The 17,632-nt window shown below is 40.4% G+C and overlaps 1 protein-coding gene across 5 annotated transcripts; it reads left to right on the top strand.

Annotated features, from left to right (window-relative positions):
* Window positions 1–616: 616 nt before the first annotated feature.
* LOC121698330 (ATP-dependent RNA helicase DDX3X-like) lies at window positions 617–17,337 on the top strand. 5 transcript variants are annotated; one of them, XM_042080353.1, is made up of 20 exons: window positions 617–987; window positions 3,274–3,322; window positions 3,476–3,523; window positions 6,772–6,831; window positions 7,713–7,883; window positions 8,006–8,129; window positions 8,265–8,372; window positions 8,491–8,590; window positions 8,723–8,858; window positions 9,120–9,217; window positions 9,402–9,500; window positions 9,598–9,758; window positions 9,872–10,016; window positions 10,111–10,255; window positions 10,732–10,782; window positions 12,256–12,437; window positions 13,569–13,686; window positions 13,963–14,116; window positions 14,436–14,584; window positions 14,695–17,337. In XM_042080353.1, the coding sequence occupies exons 1-20, from the start codon at window positions 943–945 to the stop codon at window positions 14,772–14,774; spliced, it is 2,223 nt and encodes a 740-aa protein (XP_041936287.1). In that variant the 5' UTR covers window positions 617–942; the 3' UTR covers window positions 14,775–17,337. The 5 variants fall into 5 exon arrangements, with proteins under 5 accessions (XP_041936287.1, XP_041936288.1, XP_041936289.1 ...); XM_042080354.1 differs by having other exon boundaries at window positions 6,775–6,831; XM_042080355.1 differs by lacking the exon at window positions 10,732–10,782.
* Window positions 17,338–17,632: the final 295 nt, after the last annotated feature.

Raw genomic sequence — 17,632 nt, forward strand, 5'->3', positions numbered from 1 at the left:
CTACAATAGACTGTATTGCAATATGCTATAATGTATGATATTTATCTCAATTTATCAGTTAGTTTCCACAGAAGTCACCATATAATGGGTTATTTTTCAAAATGTTATAACGGGGAGGCATGCCCCCAGACCTCCCTAGCATGTGGGGGGCCCAAAATTAATTTCTTTTCTAGCAACAACCATTCTCACAGTGCACAGTGGATTTCAGAGAACGCAGTTTGCAATTCATATGATGTCCAATAAAATTGGTCAAAGGAGTCCAGATGACCTTATATTTCCAAGATTCCATTGTGCTGCGTGTTGTGTTGTGTGATAATCGTCAGGCCTGTCTCTGACTCTGCTGGTCAGTCTTCATGTTTGAAAATTCATGTTTTGAGACATCATGTCATGCACAGTGGTATGTCATGCACAGACTATGTTTTGTAGGCCTATGTCGTATAACACACGATTTCACACAGAAGACCTGTGCTATGATCTGGAAGACTATTCACAGAACCTCTTGCCCTTTATTTTCTAAAGCGCTGTACGTTTTCACTGTTTCACAATATAACTCCTCCCACTTGATAGGTCCACCCATTTTATGTGTGGCCACGCTGCAAAGGTAGGCCTACTCCTGTGACGCCGACACGATACATTCACTTGGACGTTCGTACCAATACATTTCCTTCCTGTCGGCCTAGATTTTTTTTCCGCCACGACTAAAGCCGTCGAAGCTTAGAACTTGACTCTGGACGGATTTTTCTTTTGTAGACAACTCATCAATAGATATATGTTTAAAATTAACCAATTTATTCAAGAAACTCTTATTACTCGTGTAGTTTCACCAGGTTTTGGAAGTGTTTGAGGAGATTGAAAACGACGTCGACGACCAAGAGGACGACTGCATACCGGCAAACAAAGAACCCTTCCTTCAGATAATTTCTCTCTTCTCTTTAGTTAGCTATGAGTCATGTGGCCGTTGAAAATGTACACGGTCTAGATCAGCAGGTGGGTTTACTTATGGTCCTCATTGTTATTTTGGATGTACTATTTCCTCGGGAAGCCGAGTTATAAAGTATTAAGCGTTGGATTGTTCAGTCTGTTCAGTCATCTTGCTAACTAGCTATGCTAGCTTATTGCGTGTCGTCGTAATCTGCTGGTTAAAATGGAGGTTGGTGGTGGAAGCTAGTTATGGTTTCTAATGGCGACGATTGCTGAACTCCCATGTTTTGTACTTTTACAGCATGTAGATGTTTAGGTTATTCACGACTCTTCAACAAAAACAAGTAAATTGTCTAATTTTCAGGTCACATGTCACCAAAATGCTAGCCACGTATAAAGCCGGGTAACGACTTGTAATATTAGCTAGCAAGGCTAGCTGCGTAGGTTAGCTGGCCTAACGTTAGTCTTGTGCTGCCTTCACGTGCTATTGGATTTATCATTGACGACTTAACGTTACGATGTTACGAAACGTTTTATTTACACAAACTTTTCAAATAGTTTGACTTGTATTAGTTAATTAACATATAACGAGTGTCGATATAGCCATGTATCATGGTAAGAAAACAATCTTGTTGGTGATTGTTAAACTCGATCGCAGTGAAGCGCTTGCCTGCCAACGTAGATGTACTTTAAACTTGAAAAACGGGCCGACCAACACTTGAGAAGGATTGCACGTTTTGAGAACTCCAGATAGCTTCTAACACGATGTTAACATGAGAAGATCTCTGATGTAACTGTTTAATCTACAGACTGTTGACAGTCTGTTGCCTCAAACGTTGGATCAGTTACTAACTTAGCTGAGCATGCATCTGTTAATGAAGGTTGGATTAACGTTAGCTAACCAGATGCAGAGGATTCTTGCAGTCAGATCTCATAAAGGTACATTCTCCATAGAATCCCAAGGTCTTAAGTCAGGTTACAGCTTTTTGGGGTGGACACCTTTTTTTGGTATCACATTGGGTCCTAAAGATCCAAACGGAGATAGGTTCCACTGTATTTGAGCATGATTTTTTTTTTTTTTTTTTTGAGTTTTAGGCACCAGGTAAATAAAGTAAGCAGGAACAGTGGTGGATTTTGTAAAACAAATAATGATAATACTAATAAATAGATTCTATAATGAAACTTTCTGTTTTTTTTTTTATTTTTTATTTTATGTTTAAATTAGCAAATGGGTCTATATCTACCTAAACATACACGCATGTTAAAACTTGAAATCTGAATATTGGATGAATTGTGATTTCATTTTGTTTACAAAATGAAATCACAAAAAAAAGCTGTTATTTTGCCTACGTTTTAGAGGGGACTTTGAAAGTTTATGATTCCATAAACCAGAAAATAGGCTGTGGTCATAAAACAAATCTTGAGGATAAATTGTTATACAAGCTATGAATGATTTATAAAGAGACTCCTCTACAAAAACCAGCAGAGTAGATGTTAATGCAATAGCACAGTGTGGTGTAAGTGCTAAGGGTTGTGCTAATGAAGACGGTGACCTAGTCTCAAAATTAAGAGTTTTTGCCTTTATTGTATTACCACTTTTTAGCATGTGAGTGTTTGTTACCTGACATGGAGGAGAGTGAATTGTGTGACTTCTGCCTGACTGTTGCATGCAGTCACAGGTGTAACTAGCTAATTTAAACTAGTGGAGAGATGGTTTAAGATCTTTGAGATGAGGGAAGTTTAGTGTGTTGCAGTTGTGCTGCTGATCTGTCTCACTCACTGTAGCTACTGTTCAGTACTTTCTACTGGCCCTTGTAGAGATTGACATGCCAACATTGTTTTATCTAAATATTGTATTGAATAACATGTAATTAGTGCTAGATCTCAGTAGTTAACTATGCAAGTTTTGATGAAGATCTGTCAAGCAACTTGATAGATATGACATGAAGGACCATGTGACCTTGACCTTTGACCCTATGAAGTAGAGTACTACCTAATCTGTGCATCTAGCCTTTGTAGTGTATTTTTTGCTAAGAAATCAGTGTTGACACACTAAAGCCTCTCTGAAGCGGCACCTTTTAGCACAGCTAAACAAATCTCATCCAAATCTGGCTAAAGTAACCTAAGCAGGTTTTCTGTTCTAAGCCATGTTTTGACTTACCCACTTGTCTATGGGATCACATCACAATTTGCCGCAGGCAATGTGTTCATGGCAGAGGCCCACTTATTTAGAGAATCGTTCCTTGCATCAACATTTTTTTTTTATTCTGCTCTGTAAGTCTTGTAATACTTGTCGAAGAACCCATTTATTCCTCTCTTAATTCATTATTTTTATTTTTATTTTTTTTATAGTTGGCTGCTCTAGACTTGAACCCAGACCTGCAGGGCGGAGGTACTGGCCGTAAGTATTTGATTTTTTTTTGATTTTTTTTTTCACACATATTACCAGTCTGCCAGAAAAGTTGTTATATTTTAAGAACTGATAATAATTATGATTATAATAATTGGTAATTGACATGCCGTTAATGTTTTGACTTAACTGTACCACCACCAGGACGTTACATTCCACCTCATCTAAGGAACAAAGAAGTCTCCAAAAATGGTAAGGAGTTCTCTAGCTTTGGCCTTCTAGGTCAATAGTGCAGGTGACTTGGAAACAATTTCTATTTAATTAAAACAAATGAAATAATAATGCATCAAGAAATACCCCTTCCAATTGCACTGTAATGTTTTGATAGTTTATCATTGTTTTGCGTGTAAGTTAATTTTTAATATAATAAATGCATAATTGACCTGTTCCCAATTCCAGTTTTAGTAGTGTGAGTACTTCGAGCAGCCATAAGGGACAATGGGAGGTGTGAAAGCCCACCCATCCCTGCACACCTAGTTTCTATAGACAAAAGGTCACACCTGGGAGTAAGCAGAGGTGCTCAAGAAGTCTTCCTTTCAATCCTATATCTAAAGGAAGTTCTAGACAAGAGAAATAAATGGCCAGTGTTTCCTCTACGTTTATTTTAGCATGGCGGCCCGCCACGGTTTAAATTAATACCGCCACGGTATCAGAATCAGGGCAGACGCACAATGTAGTTGCAGTTGCTTTTTAAATAATCATCCTGCAGACGTATCCTCCCCTGCTGGCTGCCACTCACATTACTAATTTAACAATAAGTGTACGTATTGTATTGTATTGATGTAGCCTATTTAAAACATTAACTTTCTTCTCAGTGTTTCCTCTTCATTTAGTGGTGCCATTGCTTCAGAATTAGGGGAGATGCACAATATTGTCCGGCCGCATAGTAGGCTAAATGCCCTCCGCTGGCTGCAGAAAATTGCAGTTTAACAATAAACAGCAATGCTAATCCGAGACACACGTCTAGTTTTATTCCATAAATATATTGTTTTTCTAGACGTTAGTGGCATGCGCTATTAAGAATGGCCTGCCGCCACTGAAAAAATCTAGAGGAAACACTGAAATGGCTGATAAACATAAGAAATATACGGCAGGTTCATATATACAGCAATGAGTGATTCACAACTCTTTTAACAGGCACTAGTGTTCTTCAAACTGGTCTAACAAGTAGACTGGATTTCTGTTAGCATAGTTACCCATTCAGTACTTGAATATGGTGTGGGTACGGTGCAATTCTGCAAACTAACGTTAGCCTCGTACCAAACTCAGTTGGCAGTAGAGACTTGTTTAATGTATCATGGCTTAGACAACTCACTATCTCACCACAAGGGTCCCCCAGGGCTCAGTGCTGGGCCCCCTTCTCTTTGCTATCTACACCACCTCTTTGGGACGGATTATCCGTTCGCATGGCTTCTCATATCACTGCTATGCAGACGACACACAGCTCTATCTGTCCTTTCCACCCCTTGATCTCGACATGGATCTCAGATTGCCTCTTAGACATATCTACATGGATGAAGGCACACCACCTCCAACTAAACCTCTGAAAGACTGAACTGCTGGTCCTCCCAGCTAAACCTACCATACATCATGACCTCAACATCAAAATGGACTCTGTTGCACCTACCAGGGCTGCAAGAAATTTAGGAGTCGTTCTCGTCAACCAACTAACCTTCTCTGATCATGTTGCCTTGGTCGCGCCATTTCGGACTTAAGATGCTACTTAACTCCTGGTACAGTCAATAGTTATCTCACGACTTGACTACTGTAACGCCCTTCTGACAGGTCTCCCAGCCTGCACAGTAAAACCCCTAAAGATGATCCAGAATGCGGCGGCGCGTCTGGTCTAACCAACCCAAAAGGGCACATGTTACCCTACTCCTCATCCAGCTACATTGGCTATCTATGGCTGCCCGCATCAAATTCAAGTCTCTTAACGCTTGCCTACAAAGTAGTCTCTGGTTCTGCTCCCACCTACTTGAATGCCCTCATACAGGCATATGCTACCTCCAGACCGTTGCGCTCCTCAGACAGACAATGTCTAGCTCTGCCACCAGTACACTCAGGCCAATCCAAACTTTTTTTCATCTGTTCCTCGTTGGTAAAACGCGTCACCAGTTCCTACTAGAACAGGGACATCCCTCTCCATCTTCAAAAAGACCCAGCTCTTCAGAGAACATCTCCTCGTAGCACTACTTACAACTAGTCTTGCTGATTCTAGCACTTACCACCTGACTAGAACTGACACTTGACTGTTTAAAAATGGCACTCATTGATGCACTTATTCATGTTGAACTCTACGTTTTTTTTATTGTCCTAGAATTGTTGCGAGAATTGCTTTAAAAAGCTTAAACTGTTTGCCATGTTAAGTCGCTTTGGCTAAAAATGCATCAGGCTAATGTAATGTAGACACAATGTTCGATATGCACTTTTCTCTCTCCAGCTACAGGTCTTCGATGCTGCTACTGTATCTATGGCTCTGTCTAGCTCTGTCATCTTCCCCGTCTGCCATCTTAGGCGGACTTGGGTCTTCTGTTGCTGAAAAACCCGATTACTAGTAATCAGGCATCACTCTACAGTACAAGTCAAATAGCACTGTTGACACTGTAGTGGTGCATTGAAAACGACTTGAATCTTACAGAATTTAACTGAGATCCTTTAATTTATACAATTCTAGTGAGAAAAGCTAGAAACACTCATGGTGCTTGTGCAGCTTCATCCTTTGGTATGAGTTTGATGGTCACTTTGGCCATGTAGGTTATGTTTTCAGTGTGGTTTGTCTGTGCAGTATTACATAAAAGCTGCTACCTCAAATTTCATGAGACTTCTGGAAAGAGTCTAATGATGAACGCATTCCATTTTGGAGCAGGTCCAACTCATGGGCGATCGCAAGAGATGTGGTTTCACTTTCGCTACTTTTTCATAATATGGATTCCTGCCCTGGTGTGCCTGGTGTCTGTGATGACGCGCAATATGGCATCTAGTGTTCAAAGCCAAGGAAAGGCAATACTTGCCTAAAATGGAAGGAATTGAACTTCAGACAGGAAACCCTCAGAATAGGTTTAAGACATTTAGTACATGACTTATTTATGTAAATGCAAAGCAGTATACTTAGTCTTGGTGGATTAGGGCTGCTTATGATTCTGCGGCTGCTGTTAGAGGCAGCCACTGCCAACCTAGTATTGACGCTGCATAACTGCTACTACTGCTGCTGCTTCGGCTTCTTGGAACACAACAAAAGAAAGACGTCATTACCAAATAAGAACATGACGCCCTCTCTTAGCTCGGGCAGATCGAGACAGGCTCTATCATGGCATAGAATTTTGACCATCACCCTTCTAGAGCAGGTCTGACGTTTCTACAGTCTCAGCTGCATTTAATCATCATTGCATCATTGCTGATTGCTCTGATATTTCCTGATTACATATTTCTTCTCTTAGCAGGAAATGCATTTACCTCTGGTAGACAGAGCGGGTACTCAGTTGGGCCTGGGAACAGCTGTAAGTGTATCACGGCCTTTTTTTTTTTTTTTTGAGAGAGAGAGAGATATACTTTGTTAGGTGTATGTTCATGTTAATGCATGATTATCCACTATTTCCAAGACACGTCCAGTCAGAGTTGTGAGATCCCTTGTGTGTCAATACAGAGTCTTGCTGTTGGATACAATCACTTTTTTTTCATTCCCCAAATACAACACTCCTTCTAATTGACCACCACTCCAGCATTGTATTTTTGTAACTTCTACAGATGATGTTACCATTTGGTGGCAATGTTTTCAACCCATTGCTAAACAGAACCTTTGTTTTCCAACTTTCTAAATTTCAAGTAAACAGTGGAGCAATCTTAACTTGGAGGTTGAATGATTATTAGTCTTTTGGCCAGTGTAAATGTAGCCTTCTGCTTATGTGTTGGATGACATATGCAAATACATGGTACAAACCTGATCACCATCCTACCCCTGAGATTTGTGTTGTGACTAATTTAATCATTGAAAATAAGCTAGAAATGAATCTCTTGCTTCTGATTGGTCTATTTTGTGGCGTTGCGCCTCTGCTTGTGAGGGCTAATGTTAAAAGGAGAAGCGTGTAAATGTAACCTGTTCTCACTCATTTTAAAGATGAACGAACTTGGGCGAACCAACAGTGGCTCCCACTACCACTGAAAATGGTTTTGACCAGTACGACCAAGCGCAAGTGTCCCAACCAAATTGTTGCTTGAAGTTGCTAAGAACAGGTTTGGTAGGCAGAGGTTCATTTGTGTGACTATACTATTACACCATGATGCTATACTTGGGAGCAGTCTTCAAGCTTCCTAGGCCTACAAGCAGCCTTGCTGGTAAATAAAAATGTCTCAATTGTGTTATTCACATGCTTCTCCACAGATGCTGGAGGATGGGATGGTGGGCGCAATAATGGCTTTGTGAATGGATACAATGATGCGAATGGCATGAACGGACGTGGCGGCATTCGCCAGGACCGCGGTGGTGGTCGCGGAGGATTCCGTGGTAGAGGTGGAAGTTCCTATAACCCTGCCCAGCCTATGCAGAATCCAGGTGAGGATATTATTATTTTTTTATTTTTTTTTTGTTATATTGTAGTACAGGATGAACTCATGCTTCAAGAAATACCTATCTGGTATTTATTTTTTTTAACTTTTACATTTTTTTGTTTATAGGATTTGGGTATGAAGCCAAGGACAATGGCGGTGGTTGGAATGTTCAGAAAGATGCTTACACAAGCTTTGGCAGCCGTAACGACCGAGGCAAATCTGCCTATGATCGTACCTCTACAAGGGGAAGGTGAGCTACCTGCATGACATGACTTACTGGCCAGATACAATAATCATGTTCCTATTCTGTAGGTTGGTATTACTGGAACAAGTCTTAGTATTTGTATAAGATCAGTTACATATTCGCTTGTGATGTGATTGGTAGATATGAACGTGGAGGTTTTGGAGGTGGAGGAAATGGTCGTTGGCTGGACGACTCGAGAGAGGAGGAAGATTGGTCCAAACCTCTGTCCCGCAATGAGCGAACGGAGAAGTGAGTTCACATCACCCAAAACTTAACAAAAAAAAAAGAACAGAGCTCTGTTCTACTCTTTTAACAAGTCTGTGACGATTCTTAGTTGGGAGACTTAAAATGTTCTTTTTGTTTCCAGCGAACTGTTTGCCGGGTGCAACACAGGAATCAATTTTGATAATTATGATGACATTCCTGTGGAGGCAACAGGACACGACAGCCCTTCTCCCATTGATATGGTAAGTTGACTGCATTATTTTGTTTTAAACAACAGTATACAATTTGAAATGCCATTTAGTCCCTTTTTGTGTGTGCTTGAACTCTTATTTGAAAGGGTTGATACTTATGGACATTTTTTCATCCTCTGGCAGTTTCAAGATATTGATATGGGGGAGATCATCATGGGCAACATCGCACTGAGTCGTTACACACGTCCCACTCCGGTGCAGAAGCATGCCATTCCCATCATTAAATCCAAGAGAGACCTAATGGCCTGTGCTCAGACAGGTGAGTCACACCTGTACACCCAAACACCTCTAGACGCATGCCCCTTGCACAGCCACCTTTACAAACGGGCTACACCAGGTCCACAATTGAAGCGCTCTATTCGAGGAGCGTAAAAATAGTTTTAGAAGACTGGTCTAATTTTTTGCAAACCAAACACTTCAGTTACGTGGCTAGTGTAGCCTGCCTGTTACACTCTCTCAAGCAATAAAACAAGTTGTTGTAATATGCTATAATTTGTTTGCCATGTGAATTTCGTTACAGGTTCTGGGAAAACAGCCGCATTTTTGCTGCCTGTGCTCAGCCAAATCTACACAGAGGGACCGGGAGAGGCCCTACAGGCCGCTAAGAACAATGCCCAGGTACTGCCGAATGAGCATGAGTTAGGAGTTAGCAGTGGTAACTGGTATATGTTGACTCGGGTTCAATTCACGAACACGTCACTACACGGCCATGTCTCTTTGGATAAAGGCGTCTGCTAAATGAAAAACTTTTACTTTAAGAAGCAATAGTTGTTTCAGTAACATGAAAATGTTGTGTTGACAGGACAATGGTAGATATGGCCGCCGTAAGCAGTATCCCCTCGCTCTGGTCTTGGCCCCAACAAGAGAGTTGGCATTGCAGATCTATGATGAAGCCAGGAAGGTAACTAAGCTGAAGTTATTTGTTATGTTATTTATGTTATGTGTTGGAAGCTTATTCATTTTCTGTTGTCTTGAATATTTTTTTTTTTTGTCCTCAGTTCGCATATCGATCCCGTGTGCGTCCATGTGTAGTGTATGGAGGAGCTGACATCGGCCAACAAATTCGTGAATTGGAGCGCGGTTGTCACCTTCTGGTGGCAACGCCTGGACGTTTGGTAGACATGATGGAGAGGGGCAAGATTGGCATGGACCACTGCTGGTACTAAAAAGATGGCCCTTACATACTAAAAAAAACAAGAGTAAAAACTAGAGTAAAAAGATAACTCATCACCAATATGTTGTTGGATAAATGCTGCATTGTCCTGCTTGCAGTTACCTGATCCTGGACGAGGCTGACCGTATGTTGGACATGGGTTTCGAGCCCCAGATTCGTCGTATCGTTGAGCAGGACACTATGCCACCCAAAGGCGTGCGCCAGACCATGATGTTCAGTGCCACGTTCCCCAAAGAGATCCAGGTGAGGTTTTATTGCACGGGAGGGAGGGTGAGGGAGTAGCGAACAAAGGTTGTATTAGCTATCGCTAATACAACCTTTAACTGATTTTCCCCAGATATTGGCTCGTGACTTCCTGGAGGACTACATCTTCCTTGCCGTGGGCCGCGTGGGCTCAACTTCAGAGAACATTACACAGAAGGTGGTTTGGGTTGAAGAGAGTGATAAGAGGTCTTTCCTGCTGGATCTTCTTAACGCTACAGGTGAGCAGTCACGACCTGTTCTGACCCTTTGTTTCAAGGCCAAATCCAGTATTCTACAAGATGGGCAGGTGTATTTTTGGATGATAAAGTGTACATTTTTGTTTAAGACCAAATTATGTTAATCAAAGCAGTAAGACCAGAATATGCATTTACAACAAGATGGCATATAGCATGCCTGTGAGGCAAAGACAGAGGTTCTGTCTTAGGCAAAACTGCTCCATCAAGGTCTTTTTGGTCCCCGATGGAAAATTTAGACCATCTAAAAATACACCCTAGTTTGTAGAATATCAGATTTATCGTTAAATAGACTTTAAGTTTCTCAAAATTAGTCTGAAGGGCATGCCTACTATATAAAACACCAATAATACAGTGACAAACAATTGTCCACTTGCTGTAAATGTGTCTTAATTGTGTTGTGGGGAATGATGGCGGCTAAAAATTCAAAAGTTTATTGCAAGGTTTGGTTTTATTCAAAGTTATGCCTAGCGAGGGTCAGGAACCAACTGCTGAAAACCTCGGGAAGCCTGGTGAGTTGAAATATTTCTCCTTACCCTGTGGACACAGAATTCCCAGCCCATAGTCATACCCTGTTTTCATTTCATTTTCTGTGAACATTGTACCAACCAGTTTAGATTAGTGCCTACTCTTATGCAATTTTTGGTTGTGGTGATCTATTGTATATGTAAAGCTTTATGTATTTTGGCCTTTTTTTGTCACATGATGAATGTTTATTCATATCCATCCCTCTTTCTTCCTCTCAACCCATACCATCCCTTGTAGGAACTATTATTATTATTATTATTATTATTATTATTATTATTGTTGTTGTTTTAAGAGTGTCACGATCTCGGTTTTAAGTTGAAAATCTATTGATATGACATCACAATCTCGAGCGTCAAAATCATAGGTAGAATTGACGATGCAGCCACACCACCAATTTCACGTCCAGCATGGATGCCAAGAGGGGAAAACACACGTGTTGAAGTGCGGCCTGTCAACATTCTCCTCAAATTTGAAGATATAGCCAGCTATGAAGCATATCAATCAAACTGCAACCCCCTCCTGCTTCTCTGATCTCACCAATGTGGACGTATTTTGAGGTTCATTCGTTCATGTCAGTTAACACTAACTTGGGCTACTCAACTTTGCAAGTGAAGTTCTAGATAGTCCAAAATTACTTTAAGGTATAAAATGCACATTATCAGTGTAATATTCCGTGAACATTAACCTTGTGTCTCTTCGGAGTGTGCTATAACAATCAAATTATTATTCAGTGTTATTTAATTTCACTATGTTCATGTTTGTCTGTTCTGTTTAGTAGCTTGCTGTAGGAGCGGTTTAAAAATAAAAACGTGGTTTCAAAATAAAAGCCCCCAAAACAGAACTGGAAATACGGCAAGAAAAGTAAACAACAAGAAATGCATTAATAATATAATTTAAAAAATATCGAAAATTTAATTGAATCATGACTTTAAAATTGAAAATGAAATTGAGAATCGTGACACCCTTGTTGTTATTATGAACTATGGGTCCATACGCCAGTGTATAACAATTGATGTCTTGTTTTCAAACCATTTTCTTATCTTTTCCGCAAAATTTACTTTGAGGCAGTTGTGACGACCACGTGGGAATGAAGTCACTGCGTATCAGAAAACTTGTTTAGTTTGAAGCAATCACATTCTTCATTGTCAGCTATGACGTCCATTGATCATTAATCTTTATTAGTATTTACTGATTTCATTAACCAATCTTTCTCAGGAATTTGCACGTTGAAGTCTTCTGAGCCCATGTTTGGTCACGGGGAATGTGCCATTGGGTATACTAGAAGTATATGTGCCATTGGCTTCATGTTAATTTTGGAGTTGTTTTGTGTTCCTGTCCAAGATTAGGCTGGTTGTGCACCCCACCCACCCCTTACCGTTTTTTCCTGTGGCCTTTTTTGTCCTTCTTTGCTAATTTCACCTGGTGCCTCTTTCCAAACTACTTGTTTGTGTTCTCAGGCAAGGAATCCCTCACTTTGGTGTTTGTGGAGACCAAGAAGGGTGCTGATGCCCTGGAAGACTTCCTGTACCGGGAGGGCTACGGCTGCACCAGCATTCACGGTGACCGCTCACAGAGAGACCGCGAGGAGGCACTTCACCAGTTCCGCTCCGGAAGATGCCCCATTCTGGTGGCCACAGCTGTATGTTCTTTTTTTTAAAAAAAAATCTTATTTAATATATTATATTTTTTATTTTATTCTATATTTTATAAATAACATTTTATTACTATTGGTATTTCCCTTAAGGTTATTATTTGTATGCTCATTAAGAAAATCTATAAAAAAAAAAAAAGAATTATTGTTATTAAAAAATAATAATTTTCTGTCAACATTTTAGTATGTTACTAATATTGGTATTTTTGTATTATTTAGGGCAGTGGTTCTCAAACTGGGGGGTGCGCCCCCTGCTGGGGCGGGAACATGTTGTGAGTGGGACGCGAGAGCGCGGACATCTCACTCGCATAATGAAACAATATTTCTGTGGGGCACATGCCATGGACTTTGCCGTTGATAATGCAATGGACATGAATCGGCCTATATTTACATGAACGATAACAGACATCACTCCTTAGCTTGGCCAATTAAAATGCATCATTTTAGATCTCAAAGACCGCTCTGTCAACAAATAAATCAGACATCCACAGAAAGGACATTATGCAGGCTATTTGATTTGAGTCAGGTTTGATTGCAGATGCCTTCTTTACAGTTAAAAGCAGCCTTTCAGGGCTCCTCATATTCCTCCTTATTTTAGATTTAAAATGGGCAAGCAGCATTAGACTGCAACATAAATCGACATTTTAAACACTATTTTCCTCTCATTTCTGTCTCGCAAACTCAACTACAGTAAAGGTGCTGAATCGTTCATCTTTTTTGGAAGTCTTTTTTTCCCATCTGTGGTGAAAACTGAGGAGGAGTCAGTGCACAATTATGCCCTATAATAGTAATCGTGGTAGTAGCAGTACGTACTATTACATATCTATACAACCACCTAGATATGGTGGGGGTGGCGCCAAACTGGGTCAGGGGGGCTTTCATGCACTGTAGAAAGGTTTGGGGGTGCAGGCTCGGAAAAGTTTGAGAACCCTTGATTTAGGCTATATGACTTTAAACCGTTCATTTTAATGTTATTGTAATGTTTCTTGTAAGTCGCTTTGGACGAAAGCGTCTGATAAGAACCATAAACGCAAACTGAGCTATAGAAATGTATTACAATATTGATCCAAGTAATGTGTGTTGGAGAGGGAATGAATTTAATATGGTGCATCCATACAGGTGGCTGCTCGAGGACTGGACATCCCTCACGTGAAACACGTCATCAACTTTGATCTTCCAAGTGACATTGAGGAGTATGTCCACCGCATTGGACGTACAGGCCGTGTAGGAAATCTGGGTAAGCTCATTGGCTTACACTTAACGATATTTTGTATTTAATATTGTGTAATGGGGGGAAAAAAAGATGTTTTGTTTGATGCAGCAATCAGTCCAAAGGGCAGTAACAAAGCATATGGAGCATATTTCAGAACTACACATCTGAATCTGGGGGACAATGTTTAGTGGTGACAGCGGCTGCTTTGCTATAAATCTCATGCATGATGTACTGTGATCTAATGGCTTTGCTTTTAAAGTATTGACACAATGCATGTATCTGTGCTTTTCATTGTACCAGGCCTGGCCACTTCGTTCTTCAATGATAAAAACTCAAACATCACCAAGGACCTGTTGGACCTGGTGGTGGAAGCCAAACAGGAAGTCCCATCCTGGCTGGAGAGTCTTGCCTTCGAGCATCAGCACAAAAGTACCAGTCGCGGACGCTCTAAGGGGTACTTACTCACTGTTCGATGTGTTTTTTGTCTTTTCCTCTAGTATGTCAAAGACTTAAAATTTTAAGTTCTATCCAGGTATTAGATGCAAATGAAGGTGTTCTACCTTAGGTCTAAAAGGGAACTCGTTAATTTTTCAGGGCACACAAGGAACTACTTCAAGAGTGAAAAACAGTCATGATTCATGCATTACCTACTGATATGTGATGTGCATGTTACGAAGTAAAGAAACAATGTTGTATTTGCGTAGAGCGAATGAGTGTTTGCGTTTATGGGTTCTCTAGAGTGTATTTTAACAGCTTCTGACTGGCTTCTACAGTAGGTTCTCTGGAGGGTTCGGAGCCCGGGACTACAGGCAGACGAGTGGCGCCGGAGGCAGCAGTGCCGGCAGCGGCGGCGGCTTTGGAGGCCGAGGCGGCCGCAGCACCGGGGGCCACGGAGGAAATCGTGGATTTGGTGGTGGTGGTGGTAAGTGTCGGTCTCACTGTACAAATCAAATCCTCTTTTGTTGCGTCTGAAGAGACCGCACTGTTCAGTTATGTCGGCGCAAGGCCTCAGACTGTCGTCTTCATTTTCAGGTGGCTTTGGGAATTTCTACGGCAATGACGGATATGGAGGAAGCTACTCTCACTCGCAAGTGGACTGGTGGGGCAATTAATAATTCAAATGCCCCGAATTTTTCAGACCTCCACTCGATACATGTTGATGGGCTCATACAGCCCTATTTGCTGAATGAGAACCACATGTTAGCCAGTTTGAATAACCATATGTAGCTTGAGGACCCTATCCGTACATTATAAGTTGTGATTCTTTGTGATGACTTGGTTGGGGGGGAAAAAATTGTGGCACGCATCACAAGAACATATCCACAGTTTACGTGACAGAAAGAAAACATCTACTGTCTACTGCTTGTTCTGTGACACAAAGATGAATGACCAAGTCAAAGACTATGTTATTGGCATCTTACTTATCTTTTGCAGAACAAAGAATCACTTGATAATGTACTGTCTTTTTTGTTTTGTTTTTTTCCTTTTACATTTGCTTTTTTTAAAAAGCAATGTACTTACTGACACCAGGCCATGAACTTCAAGTTTTATATTTTCTTAAAAGGCAAATAATTGAGCTCAGATTAAATCAAACCTTGGCAAATGTCTTGCGAAATAATGACTTGTCAGTCATTATTCCATTTTGAACTTTTCAAATTTTGTCACCAGCCATCCTGTGACCTGATCATAGGTTGCGTTCCTTTATTGGAAGCAATGATCTGGCAAAAAATGCATTTCAAATGAAAACGTGATCTGTTCACTAGTTCTTTAAAGGTACCCTTTGGATTTTGTTGATCAAGCCATTCCAGTGCATAATCTTAATATTCAGTCATTATTTAATTTTCTCAGAATGTGTTTACAGAGCTGCAAAGGCACTTGGTGCTTCAACTTAAAGGCCATTCATTTTAGCTTATCTGCAAAGGCAGCTAGTTGATTTTGAGAGACTAGCATGTGAATGGTATGTTAGCGCATTCTTACTTGAACTGTATGGAAACAGGATGGATATCGAGTAAATGTCTATCTTAATCATAATGTGAGATTGGAATTGTACAAAAGCAGCATTTGCAAAAGTGGAATGGCTACATTATTACCACAGGAGTAGAGTGTGTGTTAATGCTACCACTGCAATGGTCCCATGCTAGTGTTTTTTGTTTTGGTCAAGGAGACAAAATCTACAGAAGGCTTTTTTTTTTCACTACGCAATCATAAAACAATCATTTTTTTTTTTTCACTTAATTTTCTTGGTCTCTTTTTTTTTTCTTTCAAGCTGCGTTAAAAAAGACATACAGACGTAAGGCGTAACTCGTTTGAGGCACAGTTCCACCCGCCATTAAACTCACGGCTGGGTGTTGTTCCCCTTTGGAAGCTAAGCGGTCAGCTGAGGCTAACTGTAGAATATGGTAGGATATCAAAAAACATAGGAGCTTCACAAGGTGTGGCTTTTGAAGCATAATTACTTTTTTTTGTTTTTGTTGTAGTCATTCTTTGATACAACTAATGTTACCATCTGATTGGGTGCTGTTCGATGCTTGTTCCATTCTGACTGTGTATTTTGGCAGCTAATGTGAGGAAATCTAGAGTTTGGGTTGCTGTTAGTGTACTGTGGAGACTATATCAGTGGTTCGTGGCCGAGTCGTCGAGGGGTGTCCCCCCCTAGGCAGGCGGCATAATTTTTTTCTCAAGGAGAAAGTCATTTGGGAGTGGGCATGAGAAGTCTTTTGACTGAAGTGCAATATATTCACTTTCAACTGTGTTGTGCCTTGATATATTTCAAATTCTTAGCCCAATACCAATGCACTGACAGTGTTGTGGTAACAGAAGTTGTGTGGTGCTACAAGTTGGGTCTAGATTCTCTTACATTACACCCATCAAGTTTTATTAAAGTTATTTTATTGATTGCACGTGTGCAGTTTTATAGATGTCTCGTACATGTCCTTATGTGTAAAGATTGTTAAAACGCAGCTTGTTTACAAAAGGGGAAAGGGTTCTCAGTATTTTACCTGGGTTTATTTGGGACCAGGAAATTGGCAGTGGAGAATTTAGCCATTTGCACAGATTACTAGATTCTACTTTTGCTGCTAGACTGTAATTTATTAAGCATTTTTGAAAAGTATTTATTTTTATATGCCTAAAAAGTGATACTTTCAATTAACTTGACCAAAAGACGGTAAAAACACTGGCACTTGAATGTTTGTCACCTGAGTGAAAGTTGTTTATTGGGATAGTGTGAGGTTGTTAGTGTCAACTATCGGCCTCGTGTGCATTTGGATCAATTCAATTTGGCTGTCAAAATTTGAAAGCTTACCACCATGCCAAGGTTTGGAAAGAAAAAAAAATAACAGTACATTGTTGTCAGTAAATAGTGTTTTGTTTTGTTTTTTTAGCCCCTTTTCCCCCACCCCACCCTTTATAACTGGCACATGAGAAATTTATAAAAGAAAGCATCCTACATGTGGTGTATTATAATGTTCAGATGGATTATTTGGGCATCCTGAGGAGGAGGCCCTCTTTGATGTGTGTGCTACTCTAGCAGCCAAGTGAGACTTTTTATTGGGCTTCTCACTCCCAGTAGAGGTTAGTATTTGCTTTATGGAATAGTGTAGATACTATGCACTACATGAAGACAACTGTCAATTGTAAGATTTTACCAAATTAAATTTTGACATTGCAAATGCATACTGTTGAAGTGTTTCTTTTCCTCCTGACTCATTTGTCTCCACAAATTCCACATTAATGTACTAATTCATCACACACACGCACACACAAAGCATAATACATTTGGAAACTAGATGTACCGCAGAGCGGTACAAAATATGACCGCCGCCCTGTCCAGCACATTTTTTCCACAAAAATAAATCACGCTGAAAGGCCTATGATTCTAACTGTCTCACTAAATTGCATTATCCACACAATTCTCACTGGTATCTGCTAGATAACAAGTACCAAAACATGATTAGTTCATAGATTTCAC

This window comes from Alosa sapidissima, chromosome 23 (assembly GCF_018492685.1).
Source record: "Alosa sapidissima isolate fAloSap1 chromosome 23, fAloSap1.pri, whole genome shotgun sequence".
In the NCBI taxonomy this organism is placed as follows: domain Eukaryota; kingdom Metazoa; phylum Chordata; class Actinopteri; order Clupeiformes; family Clupeidae; genus Alosa; species Alosa sapidissima.

Coding starts and splice junctions, on each gene's coding strand:
- LOC121698330 (XM_042080353.1), top strand. CDS start 943: ATGAGTCATGTGGCCGTTGAAAATGTACACGGTCTAGATCAGCAG. Junction 10,256..10,731: donor GGATCTTCTTAACGCTACAG/GTGAGCAGTCAC, acceptor TTTTATTCAAAG/TTATGCCTAGCGAGGGTCAG. Junction 14,585..14,694: donor TGGATTTGGTGGTGGTGGTG/GTAAGTGTCGGT, acceptor CTTCATTTTCAG/GTGGCTTTGGGAATTTCTAC.